Source organism: Falco peregrinus, chromosome 1, assembly GCF_023634155.1.
Source record: "Falco peregrinus isolate bFalPer1 chromosome 1, bFalPer1.pri, whole genome shotgun sequence".
NCBI lineage: Eukaryota > Metazoa > Chordata > Aves > Falconiformes > Falconidae > Falco > Falco peregrinus.
This window is the reverse complement of record NC_073721.1, coordinates 124,683,797-124,696,894: the sequence shown is the minus strand read 5'-3', so window position 1 is coordinate 124,696,894 and position 13,098 is coordinate 124,683,797. Positions and strand designations below refer to the sequence as shown.

At 47.9% G+C, this 13,098-nt stretch overlaps 1 protein-coding gene and 1 long non-coding RNA gene across 3 annotated transcripts; both read right to left on the bottom strand.

The window, feature by feature from the left end:
* Positions 1-124: 124 nt before the first annotated feature.
* On the bottom strand, positions 125-11,569 carry HACD3 (3-hydroxyacyl-CoA dehydratase 3). 2 transcript variants are annotated; one of them, XM_055815454.1, is made up of 11 exons: positions 11,412-11,569; positions 11,144-11,186; positions 9,943-10,016; positions 7,830-7,994; positions 6,778-6,829; positions 6,275-6,385; positions 5,534-5,661; positions 4,887-4,999; positions 4,214-4,320; positions 3,005-3,136; positions 125-2,120 (listed from the first exon to the last, which is right to left on the bottom strand). In XM_055815454.1, the coding sequence occupies exons 1-11, from the start codon at positions 11,496-11,498 to the stop codon at positions 2,044-2,046; spliced, it is 1,089 nt and encodes a 362-aa protein (XP_055671429.1). In that variant the 5' UTR covers positions 11,499-11,569; the 3' UTR covers positions 125-2,043. The 2 variants fall into 2 exon arrangements, with proteins under 2 accessions (XP_055671429.1, XP_055671434.1); XM_055815459.1 differs by lacking the exon at positions 3,005-3,136.
* On the bottom strand, positions 7,158-7,823 carry LOC114011488 (uncharacterized). Its single transcript, XR_003553417.1, has 2 exons — positions 7,393-7,823; positions 7,158-7,274 (listed from the first exon to the last, which is right to left on the bottom strand). It is a non-coding gene; the product is annotated as an uncharacterized LOC114011488 (long non-coding RNA).
* Positions 11,570-13,098: the final 1,529 nt, after the last annotated feature.

Below are 13,098 nucleotides of genomic sequence, written 5' to 3'. Positions count from 1 at the left end.
ACTAGGCTGTGTGGCCTAAAACATTGACCTGGTAAAGGCTTGGCTCCCAGCTGTTTATCACAAGAGTTAAATAAATTATGCAATTTCTTACATTCAGGGAAAGAACACCTGAACTAAAGCAAAATTTGGTTGTAAATCTTTATTAATAGAAACACATTCTTTTTGAAGGACTAAAATTCAGTAGTGTAAGATCCATGACAGCTTGCACTAGGTACCACAATGTCACTGAGAAATACAGTGTATGAATACATACGGATTTCATAAAAGAAGTTTAAATGCCCAGTGGAGAAATTAAAAGTATAAAAGTGATCCTTGCTGTTCCATTACTCAGCTAATTCAATCCTTTGACATCCTTCAAACCTAGGTACAGTGTGTGCTAAGTGAAATTTAAGTGTATAAATAAAGCTTAACTCTCCTGAGTAAAGCAAGCTGCACTCTCCTTTAAGTGGGAGTCTCAAGTAACCCTAAAGAGAAATTGTATCATGCCTCCTGTCAACAGAACGTGGTTTGTGAAATGCAGCATGGAGCCTGTACCAGTTCTTTGTTAAAATCCCCTTATAACAATATTTCCTTTCCTTGACAGTAACATTCACTGGGTCCATTGTTTGTTACCTTTAATATAGAAAATAATTTTCTGGAAGATTCGTATTGTTTTACAGTAGAAAAAGACAAATAGTAACATGGCACCAAGCTAATCTCAACTTCAGCGCCTGTTCTGGATTGCTGGCATTGCTTTGCGTTGCCCTGGGGGCAGTGCAGTTGTGAAGCAACCTGTTCATAACCACAGCATGGTTTAGAGCAAACTTGTTGTGCGTTTTATAAACTGGATTGCAGAAGGGCATGCTGAAATACAAGTCAACTGAAACAAAGGTTTCCAGCTGCGAGAGTAGATAGATGACCTGCAATGTGTGGGAAGTTTCTCTTCTTTTGTTGTTGCTGTTGCTTAATGTAAGCACAGAGGAAAGTGTTCCTTCAAACCCTGTGTGGGATCTCCGTAAGATTTCATGCATGCTATCTAAATAATACACAGTTAATTACTTGATCCACTACGCCATCCCACCAGGGGCCAGCCAACAAAGCATATACACCCACTTCTCCACTGCATCCCTAAGCTTAAGTAGAAAAGCAATCTTTACTGCCTTTCTGAAGGCTATAAATACAGGAGCTACAGCCCTGCCAGGAATGATCAGAGGAGCCTGGTCTCCCATGACAGTTCCACGTTTTCCCTTTGCATGGGTGGGATGGAGTTCTGTTTGGGTCCTTGCTAGGAGAAAGCTGGTACCTGTGCTTCCTTGTTTTGTTATGTTTCAGTGCTTGCATTACCAAGCAGGAGAGCATTTCTGACCAGGTCACAGAGTAGCAGCTTCCTTTCCCTAGTGACTGGATAGGATGTGTTGCTACAGGAATACACACATTGCTAGGGTCTGCACAGTGCTCCTATTCTGTTAAGGCTAAACCAGAAACAGACTAAGGTTGTAGCACTTAAATCAGCATTAGCATCAGCATGCTGCAGAAGAAAAAGGGGGGGGGGGGGGGGAGGGGAGTATATGCACAGCAAGTTTACCCAAACGGGTTAGTAAACACCTGCACACAGTTCACAGTGGTCTCAAGACTGTGCTCCTCCTGCCACCAGGCTGCACCCCAGGAACAGCATGGGCCAGCCTGACATCAGAAGCCCTATCTGCATGCAATATTGAAAGAGCAAATATCCAATTAAAAGATAAACACTATTTCCATTTAGTGCTGCTCCACTGTTTATAAGCATATTATATGCAGATAATAGGATTTCTTTCTAATATGGTAGTTGACAGGATAAGAGTTTAAAAGTTACTGTTGTACAATGATCAATGCCATGCATACATGATTGAAAGGGAACAAAATACAGTATGTGGGAATGGTACCTGATTCACTATGAAATCATGTAATCTAGCGTGATCATGTAATTTTACAAAATTCTTTACATTACAGTGGGTAAAACCGTAAGAATTAGAGGCTTATCTTGTAATTGACATAAGTTAGATAAGAAAGCATTGCAGTCCTCTTTTACTTCATCTTTCTCTTCTTTGGTCCGAGGTGGTGTTTCCTTTGCTTGTAGAGATGACGGAAGTTCACAAATAGCCCTGAAAAGGAATGAAGCGTTTAGGTGGGACATCACTGCATCATTTTAATGCTAGATGGCTGTACCAAATTTAAAAAAAACAACAAACGAACTACCACACAAAAAACCGAGGTTTTAAGTGTATGTATAGTATGGAAAGTTAATCCAAGTACTTCCTTGCTGGGTGAGGCAGGAGTTGCTACAAAGGCTGTTACAAAGTAAAACACAATTTCAGAATGAATCTCAATTGAAGGTATGCTTTGAACAGTCTGAAAGGGAGAAACCTAGTGAAAGTTCAGTTTAAAATTCCAGTCTAGTGGGTTGTGGATACACAGACATACTGGGTATGCATACTACAAAATTAACGTAATGTTTAGAAATGTAACACCAGAAAACAGATCTGTATCAAGCACCATCCTTCTTTAAATATACTACTATTTAAAGAGCCTTCTATATTGTTTTCTGGAAAAACTTGACTTTCACGTTGCATTAGCGATTATAATGCAGTTTAGGTAAACACTGCTTTAATTTGAAATTACGTTTAGATTTCCACTAAATCATTCTGAAGCTCAAATACCATGTAAACGGTAAAATTAAGTATACTAAGCTTATAAATACATACATGTAAAAACTATTCTTTTAACCCAAGTGATCTTTTCACCCAAGTGAACCCTTGTTACCGAGATCTCCTTTTTGGGGGGCTAACCAGTGCTAATTGTAGGTGTGTTCCCCTCATCGCTGACAAATTTACATAAACAAGCAACAAGGACAATGCTTAACATTAACCAGTTTGTGTTGCCATGATCCCCAAGATGCAGGAAATTAATTTTCTTTGGAAAATATACTTAATTCAGAGGAAAATGGCCTTTTTATTTCAGTAGTGAGAAATACAATTAAATATCTTACCTAAAAACAAGGCTATAAGGTATATTTGAAGAAAAACTGAAAACTGGATTGTGATGTTCAGCGGATTTGGCAATCCCACACTAAATTTCCCTGTTTCACTGAAGATTGGAATGGACTGAACGATACAGACGGCTGAAAGCAGAAGGCCACCAACATTATCAAACACATGTAAAATATATAGCCCACAACTGTTCCAGGATATTCCCTTCTTATTTGCTAGCTCTCATTAATTACACCAATTTTAAAGCTGTTTTCTTTTTAAACATGCAGTATGATGGAAAGCAGCTAGCAGAGGCAGTATAGCAATTCAACTATGAAGGTCTCAGCACAGTGAAGTTGCCTGGTGACAGTTCTCACACACAACTGTAGCCTGCAGGGCTCATGCCACCAGTATTTACCACGCAGAAACACCCACGGCAATGAAACAGGCATAGTCTTTCCTGTGCTTCAAGCTGAGCAATGCCCAAGCCTACTCCCAGCTCACAGAAACAGGTTCTGACAGGTACAATTACAACACATTTCTTACAGCTAGAAACTGAGTGGTGATATGCTTCTTAAATAAATAAAAATTAAACGTAATCCAGACCTGTTAAGACAGAAGAGTACACTGTATAGCCCCTACGCTAGAGGGGTACAGCAAGAAGGCCACGTGCCTGCTTCTTCCACAGAGCAGTCACTCTCCAGGCAGGAGAGCAGAACCCTGTTTGTCAAGCACTACGCCTCTCAGGCTATGCTTCTTGCAGAAAAAGAATTGGCCCCTGCCTGTCCTGTGCAATGATTTACAACATAATGTCAAGATCTGTGAGCTGGTGTGAACCCAAGCTTGGCTGGCCGAGTCAGGGCCAGCAGACAGAAGCAAACAACGCTGCTCTGGATCAGCAGAGGGAAATGATCATTGTCATCCTGTGCCGCCTGCATAGACTGCAGCACGCTCTTGTCCAGTTTGTTCATGTAACCTTTTGTTGCCTTTACTTCCCTCCTCAGTGCCCAAAAGGAAGACTTCTTTCCTTGTCCAATCAAAAAAAGTATTTGATTCAGTAGGACAGATTAAAATGCTTACATCTTGTTCAGCTCAAAGCAAGTATCTATTTATCTGTTGTTCTAAATTACTATTTTTAAGTCCAGCAGCCAAAAAAAAAAAATAATAATTTTGAGTTATTTGCCCAGCCTTGAATTCATTATTTATTAAACTGGTTTTTTTGGACATACCTTCTGCCAAGGCTCCTAAGGGGTAGAGAGGGATCCAGGCAGTGTAACGGAGCCAGGTTAGTGGTTTCCATTCAATACTGATGCATGAAAGCATGTAATATGGATACCTAAAGGCAATTCAGTGTGAGAAGAAACAGACAATGTTTAAAATGGAACTTACTACTAGAATTAGTCTTATATATATATATATATATGTGCTGTATCGTCAACATAATTCCCAAATGACACAAGAATATTCAAAAAACTGTTCCTATGGATCATGATGGACACATCCTTAATTTGGCAGTTTACAGAACTAATGCTATTATTCTGACCGGATGGATGGATTAACTGCCTGGCTTGCCTAGTAAACCTTTCAAAATATTTCTTTTGAAAAAGAAACAGAGCAGCTCACTTAGCAGTGGAAATTCAAAGCAAAAAACCCTCAAGGAAAAAAGCAACAGGTTTCCCTAGGTTCAGGGCAGTATTATTTTCAGACTCCAGCCTTGTCTCAGCTTTTGGCAGCAGTCTGGAAGGCTGTGATAGTCCATGACTAAAGGAGATTTTACCCTCGTGGACCAATGCATTAGTGCCACTCTTCCAAAAGGTACAAAGATCAAAATCTTCTTTAAAGAGTTCCTGGGAACAACCACGTTGTTCTGTACACACCTGCTAGAAGAAAAATCCCACCAACCTGAACAGCTCAATGATACTCCAGAAATAAAATATGAAGAACACCACAGGTTTGCTTTGCATTTCCTCTAAGCTTCCAAGGACAACAAACAAAAGAAAGTTTCTTCCAAATACCTGTTTAAGAAAAACAAATTAAGGAACAGTCACACTCTTCACCAAAAGAAAAAACAAGCTTTTGCTGTCAAAACCACACAGGAAATCTATTCACCCCTGAAACATATGCTGAGCACATCACTAACTCTGCAGCTGAGCTGTGACCTGCTTCTTAGGAGTATGCATTTTGCTCTGTATTTAGATGCAATCCAAGGGACCTAGTCTTAAATCATCTATCCTCATTTTCGTGCACAATAACCACAACCAGAATAAAAAGGGAACTGGTACCAAATCAAAATCATGTACATTTTGTCAGCCACGTCTTGCTTTTGCTGCCCTGTTGTTCCTGTTTTACCTAGGTGATGGAAGAAGACAGCCTGCCACAGCTAAGGCTGGGAAACATGGATTCCAGCCTCCTGAATAATATATTCTCTAGTCCAGTGCCAGTGAGGTTCTACCACTTATTTTAGGAGAGTCTCAACATTTGTGTAAAAAAAAATAAAAAAAAATTTAAACATGGAAAGAGCAAGAAGAAGAATCTTACTAAAATATTACCTGCACTACAGCAGGTATCAGCGGTGATCTCACTAGTCCTATTAGTGAATTCATGATCTCCATGAATGCCAGGGTCTGACAGAAATACATCATGTCAGCAATAGTGTGAAATGTATCATAGAAGGAATCTGTAAGACACAGAAAACCATTTTAGAGAAGAAATTCATTTCCATGTTCAGGTAGCTGGCACAGCAGCATATCTTTTGATAACAGGATTCTAGTTGTATTTGAAAAAAAAACATTATGCATAATTATGTAACTTCTTTATAAGTCTTACCTTAAAAGTCATAGCAGTTAGGCCAAAAAGACTGCTCAAGAACTCTGTTTCACACAGAAAGATCAAGAGCTACTTCAGTAATTACTTTATAGAAAAAGCAACAGCGCTGTACCTCAATAGAATGGGTCGTTCTTGCTTCAAAACTGAAGTATTCTGGCCAGCTCATTTTCAAAAATACTAACATTGCAGTGAGAGACACATTGTGCTGCAGCTGATTCCTTTAAAAGTAATCTTGGCAGAGCACAAGTATCATTCATCAGAATATGCAGTTGTAATTTACCAGAGGACAGTATTTTGCTATCCTTGACACCGTGATAGCTTTTGAGAGGCTTCTGTCATGCATTCACAGTTTTGTTTCCTAAATATGTCTTGCTTTAGCGTTCATAGTTCAGAAAGCATTAACACCACCACTAAAAAACTGAAACAAAGCCCCCAGCGTAAATAAAATAGCTCATATTACTTGCCTTTCCCCAAGATGAACAGTCGTACTGTCATGTTCACAAAAATCCAAGAGAATCCCAAAAACTGTACAAGATTATACATGATTAAGTATCCCTTCTTCAGGTGTTTGAAAGCTAAAATCAATAATAAGCACATCAGGTGAGCAGAGTACAATGGTAACACTTACGCAAAGAGTACAGCTGCAAACCAGGCTTCCTATGAGAATAAAGCTTACAAGAAAAAAGGAAGCTATTGATTGTGATAAAAGGGTTGCTGTGTGCACCGTGGGTTCTGCCCGCTTTTACCGTCATCTGCTGAGACTCAGTTCTTGCTAGTCAGACTTTTTAAATTCCTTGGAAACTGCAGTACATTTTTATTAAATTTCTAAATAGCTCACAGTACAAAGAACCCCCTCCAAGATGCACAAAGCCAGTCAAAATTTCTCTGTAAGATTTGGGGTTTGTGCATAGGAGCAACACAGCTTTCTACACCCCACCTTACACACTAAAAAGGTAGAGTTACTTACGGTCTTTTGGGACTCTTGATTCTATTTTCATTTTGTTAATCTTTTCTTCTTCCTTAAGATGAAGGATAAGGTTTTAAAGACTGTTACTGTAATTAGCAAGTGATTTGTTAACTATACTACCGCAAAGCTAGTGGGTTTAAAACTCCGCTAAGCAGCCAGTTGCTAGAAGGTTTGAATTTTCCCCTGCATAAAACAGCACATTCATCATCCAGAAATTATGGTACAGTAAAAGCTAGAGAGTGTTAACTAGGTATCCCGCCTTTGCTATGTATTTTATTCTAGTAATTAGATGCTTTTGCTGAGAAAGCCTGCTGGTTTCTGTGTTAATTCTCAGTTATTACCGTTTCTTAGAGCTGTTCCTTAAAACATTTCATGACCCACCAGTGACCTGAAGGGAACTGAGAACATCCAGCCCAGGCTCTCTGCCTGCCCTTCAGCACTGCCTTCTGGCTCCTGGCATTGCAGCGGCCCTTTCCGCTCCGCGCTAAGCTCAGTGGCTGTGGAGGGGAACAGGGCAGCATTCGTTGTAAAACTGATTTACAGAAATGTGGTCTATTCAAGTCTTTTCCGAGACGGTCTTGCACCTCCCTGCTGCAGTAAGCTGCTTGAGCTTACCAGGATGCTGGGAATGCACCGTCGGGGCCAGCCCAGTGGCTCAGGAAAGCCTTAGAAATCCCCGCTTTCCAGACAAGCAACGTCTGGGACCAGCAACTCTGGGCTCCACATGGCACATCGATCCTCGTATAGACTGGGACCCAGGGCTGCTAAGGCACAGGGCAGGGCAGCAGACCCTGGCCAGCACTGCGCTGGCGCACAGCCACCCGTTCAGATCCACGCTGCTGCTCTTTCTAGCCAGAAGCATGCCTGTTCCTGAATTCCCGCTTACAATGTGAACTGTTTAACCGATTCAGCGTGGGATCTGTATGAAACAGCAGTAACAATCAGCATGCCAGACAACTTCAGGTAAATAAAGAACACAAGTTCAAACGCAGGAGAAGAGCTATCCTTGCTTGCAGCTGGCAGCACAAGCCACACGTGCCCACAGGACTGACCTTCTCCCTCAGTTCCATTTCAGCATCCGATTCGTCTAACCAGCGGTCGAAGTCAGGAGCTAGGAAGAGCGGGCGCTTCTCTTGCTTGGTGAGTCTCTCCCACCAGTTACTCTCCTTTTTCTGCACAGTGATGTTCAGTTGCCTTTGAGTCACCCTGCATACAGGCTGAGGGCAGACACGGGAGCACACATCAGCAGAAGTCCTAAGAAACGGTCTCTGAGGCTGAGTTGATACCCCAGCTCCCCTGGTCAAGGAGGCAGGGATGACACGGACTGCTGCAGCACACTAAGTGTGCCTCTGCCACCCACGGCATGGAAGCAAAGGGCAGCCCAGTTGAAGACAGCAACTGCAGGACTTGATAAGCAGCTTGAAAGCCTGCTCGTAATGGACAGCACCCCTGAATCCCACCACAAAGAGCTAGCACAGACCCTAGCGCTAGCCTTCCTAGGCAGAACCCACGAACTTGGCTTTAGACCTTGCATTTAGCACTGTGAGCCACCCACCTCCTCTAGCCAGTGTGAAGAACAGCACTACCATCAACCACAGGTGTCCAAAACAGGGGACCCCATGTGACATCTGCTGCAGCAAGAGGCAGAATTATCAGCCTTGGCGGTGTGGTCATTGCTACCGCACAAGGCCTCTCCACCATGGCCACACTTTGCATAATGGCAAACCTCTCCAGCCTTACAGCCCACAGCGTTGTCACCTTGGGTGCCCACCCTCACTGCCACCACTGCATCCCTCCACACCTCAAGCCTTCGCCAGGGTGCTCCACGTGGGACTGCCTCTCACACCAGCTGAAAATGATGCAGAAGAGGCATGAGCTGCATTCTTAACTGAGCATGTTACACCAGCACTGCTCTGTCAAGGCCATCTGGATGCTCCTAGGACATCTGAAGGCTGTAGCCGTAATTTACAGCTACTGACGCCTGGTCCTTGTCTGTCAGAGGCTCCATCTCTCACTGGTAGCGTGACACTAGCAAGAGGCACTCATGGTGCACAACAAAGCTGAAGGAGAAAACCCTGGGCTGCAATACCTCCTGGTCTCAACCATCTCCACAGGTTTCAGAGTCCGCTGCCCTCCAGCCCCTCCACAGTGACTCAGAGTGACTGGACTTTTGGAAGGAGGCTGCTCGGCAGAGGCAAGGGCTTGCCTTCCAGGCCTGGCTGCCAGCACAGCCCAAGTCTGCCAGCACAGAGGACAGCCACGGGCAGTGCTGGGCACCTCTCCCCACACCGTGGACTAGGCAGCTGCTGCTTTACAAACTGGTGCCCAGATCCTGGAACCAAGAGATGTTCACTGTCTGCCATTCCATACCTGGCAGGAGCCACACAAGACACTTGCCTGCTGACAGACCCCAGAAATCCCCCCTCCGGCGGTCTCCTCCCTTGCCGAAGCACCAGAGGTGAACGGCGGCTCCCGGGCTGACTGCAGCTAACCGCAGCAGTCAGCCAGGAATCAGCAGCACAAATCCTGCAGTGGGAGCAGAGCCTGGAGCTTTGCCCCTAACACCTTTGAGAGGCAAAGACAAGACTTTACAGCCACCAGCAAGTAACGTGTAGGGGCTGGTCTCCCAGGAAAGCTCTCTCCTATCAGACTACAACAGGAATTAAGAAAATATTTTTGCAACAGGAGCTACAGCGTATCTGTACTGGCAACCTAAGAAATCTGCACAAGCCAGAAGCACGAATTCTCATGGTTTCCTTTTGTCAGGCTGCAAAAGCCACAAACCATGACACCGACACTCTGCAGTACAGCGTTCCCCTGCTTTTCAGTCATGGCTGCATAAGAAAACCCATTGCCAGATTCTCCCGTTAGTTTGCTACTTTTTAAATCCTTTAAAAGATTTACAACTACCGTTTACCAGCCGATACATGTAAGGCCCTGTTTCTGTTAAAGCCGCCCCATGCAAGCGCTAGCTCCGGCGAAGTGATGTGCATTGAGGCTGAGCACCAGGACGTGGGACTGCCACAGGCAGCTTTTAGCCTGCAGCGGTTACAGACTCACCAAGAAAATCCAAACAGCGTATCACGAACTTTATTCGCAGCCATTTTCAAGTTTTTCAGAAATTACTTTTTCTTTGCAAAAGTTAGAAAAAGTAAAAGTACCTACTTTAGGCTCAACCGGTTCTAGGAACTCGATCTGAAATTCGTAGATGTTGTCCCCTTTGGCACCATGACCCTGAGCTAAAAGACAAAATTAACAGTCAGTGTGAGGACCCCCGCCAGCTCCACATGCCCCACCTGCAAAGGACGCTTCACCCACAGCAATACTGGGTGGTTATTTGCAGTGTTTCCCCCTGCCCTGCCGGGAGGCGAGGGGGAACCACAGGGTAGCGGGGAAGACACAACCCAAAGCGTGGCTTGGAGCTGCAGTTGCTGGATTCGGCAGCTAAAGTTGCCACAACCCTGCGCGGCGCTGGGGAAGGGTCCTGGCTTGCAGGAAGGCAGCGTGACAGACTCCCAAACAGGCTTCTGACAGCTTGGAATCCCACCGACCCCCCCCGCCTTTGGGGGATCCAGCTCCACAGCCACGGGCGAGCACCAGGGAGGCCGTGTCTGGTGGGTCTGTAGGAGCACGATGCGGGGAGTCCCCTCCCAAGGGCAGGGGGTGCCTTCGTTTTCCCATTTCCCACACACACCAGGTCTCGTCCCTGGCAGGGCTCCGAAAACCAGCCGCGCCGAGCTTCATCCCCACCCTCCCACCCTGTAAACCGATCCTGAAGCCAACACGATGCGCGCATCCCTATCAAATGGCCCTGGCTGTGGCTCACCGGGGAGGCAGCATTCCCTAGACAACGCATCTTACAAGAAAACCACCAAACCAAGGAGAAACCCCCAATAACAGCCCAGCCGCAGCGTATCCTCGGCGCAGCCGGGGCCGGCCACGCTGCACAAGCCCCGCGGTGCCGCAGCTGCCCGGCCGGGACAAACCCATCCTTTCGGCAGAGACCTGCTTTACCTTTCAAATCCAGCGCTAGTTCCCGATGCTGAGGTTTGATAACAGTTGCAAACAAGGTCTTTGTGAAAGGAAAAATTGCTGCCAGTTATCGCCGGGGTTCAGCCGACACCGGCCAGCCAAGACATACGGAAATTTCAGGGCTATTTAAATATGGGGGTGGGTGGGGTGGGGTTTTTCTTATTAGATAAGATAGAACGTGCCAGCGCTGGGACTCAACGGTCTGCAGGCAGGTGCGTGTCACCACGGCTCCGCACATGCCCGGCCACCAAGGGCAGCGGTGGGGACAGGGCTCCCCGTGCCCGCGGCCCCCGCGCACCGGGCGGGCCAGGCTGCAGGACCCCCCCGCCCCTACCTTTGAAGTGCAGCACGTTGTCGGTGATGGCGATGTCCGGGTTCTGCAGGAGGAGCGCAGCGTTAGCCGGGAGCAGGCGCACCGGGGACACGCGGGGACCCCCGGGCGAGCACCGCCCCCCCACACCGCCAAGACCCCGCGCCCACCCCGGCGTGCAGCGGGGCTGCGCGGACGCACTGCCCGTGCCGGCGGGTGGGTGTCCCCGCGGGTGGGTGTCCCCGCGGGTGGGTGACCCGACGCCCCCCCCCCCCCCCCCCCCCCCCGGTACCTGCACGTCACTCAGCTCCACGCGCAGGTAGAGCTCGCGGTGCCGCTGCGCCCAGTGCACGTGCGGCCGCAGGCTGGGGCCCGCCATGGCGCGCGGCGCGCCGCTCCACCGAGGCGGCGGCGGCGGCGGCGGAGGGATCCCACTGCGCCTGCGCACCGCCCCCGCCCCTCCCCCCTCCCCCCCACGCCCGCGCCGGGGCGGGCCGCGCGCGCTGCGCCTGCGCACCGCGGGTGAAGTACCGCGGCTGAGGTACCAGCCCGCCCCCTCCGCCGCCCGGCCCGTGGCTACAGGCGTCCCCTCCGGCCCCGGGGGCACTGCGTGACCCCTCCGGCCCCTGGGGGGGACCGTGTGTGCCCTTCCCGGCCCTGCGCCAGGCGGCCGCAGAGGTGCCGCCTGTGTTGCACGCCATGGCGGCGGCCTCGCTGAGGGAGCACCTCAGGTGCCCTAACACAGCTGCGGAGCCTGTGGGGCACCGCTGGCTTTGAGCCCCCGACAGCATCCCTGGCAGCTTTCTACTGCAGGGGATGCCAGGCTGAGGGAACCTAACCCGCAGGGAGGTGGCCATGGCGTTGGGCCCCGTCCTCCTCCGTCTGCCACAGGCCTTCACCAAGCAGCTGCCTCCTGCAAGGGCGTGCGAGCTGCTCATCTTAACCACAGCCAAGGAAGGCTGTTAAAAATTTAGAAAACACCATGCTTTCTGTAGCCTGCCCCGTGACCACATGCCCCAACCTTTTTAACTCTTCCGTTGTAATTATTACAAGCCCCAGGACCTTGTGCCAATAAGGCTAAAGAAGGATAGGGTTGGTTCTGGTGATACTTTCAAAAAGGCTCCCCTAGCAGCTCACACAAGGGCACCTCGCCTGTGGCCTCCCACGTCGTGCTGGTGACATTCATCCTGCCCTCCAACCCATCTTGGCAAGACCTCTCCCTCACAGCTTCTAGGCGCTTCCTTGTGCTCCCACAGAGGGTTTTTCTGTGCATATCTCTGCACCAGTAAGAGACCCACGCCATGCCTCAGCTTGCCTCTGAATGGAGGATTTTCAACCTCTGCCAGCCCCTGGGACTGCAAAGCCACTGGGTAAGGTCAGGTGTGCTGTGGCAGTTGTTGCCGGGCTTCTTTATTTTGGAACACAAGCCCCACGTACCCTTTAGGGAGCAACAAGCCCCCAAGCAGCACATGGGAGGCTGTGCTGAAGAGCTGGTGCAGGAAAAACAGCCGCCGGGTCTCTATGGCCTGGAGATTCTACCTGCGCATGTCTTTAGGAGGGGGCACCTGCAGCAAAATTATTTTTTCTGGTTTATAGTGGATCAAAAAAGCCTTTGCTTTACAAAAAGTGACTTCGCTTTGCAAAGGGAAATTCAAATGTATAGAAGAAACATTTGGCTGGGGGCTTACTGCACTGGAGCCTGTGGGTGCCCTGGGCTGAACACGTGTCGCTAGTAGCTGGGAAATTTTTTTGTGTGTGGGAAGCATGTTGGTGTGGAAGTGCTAGCTTATTTTGCGGGGCAAAGGGCCGATCTTTGAAATTGAATGGTTCCCGTGCATGGGGGTTTCCCTGACCTGACCCCCGTGCATAGGGTAATGTGTGTGCGTGTGTGTGTGCCCCGGGTCCCCGTGCAAGGGGTAAAATGTTTGCCCCGGGTCCCCGTGCACGGCTGGAGCGTTGCACGTCCCTCCCCTTGGCTC

Coding starts and splice junctions, on each gene's coding strand:
- HACD3 (XM_055815454.1), bottom strand. CDS start 11,498: ATGGCGGGCCCCAGCCTGCGGCCGCACGTGCACTGGGCGCAGCGGCAC. Junction 7,995..9,942: donor TAGAACCGGTTGAGCCTAAA/GTAGGTACTTTT, acceptor GTCTGCCCTCAG/CCTGTATGCAGGGTGACTCA. Junction 5,662..6,274: donor ACTGTTCATCTTGGGGAAAG/GCAAGTAATATG, acceptor TGTGTCTTACAG/ATTCCTTCTATGATACATTT.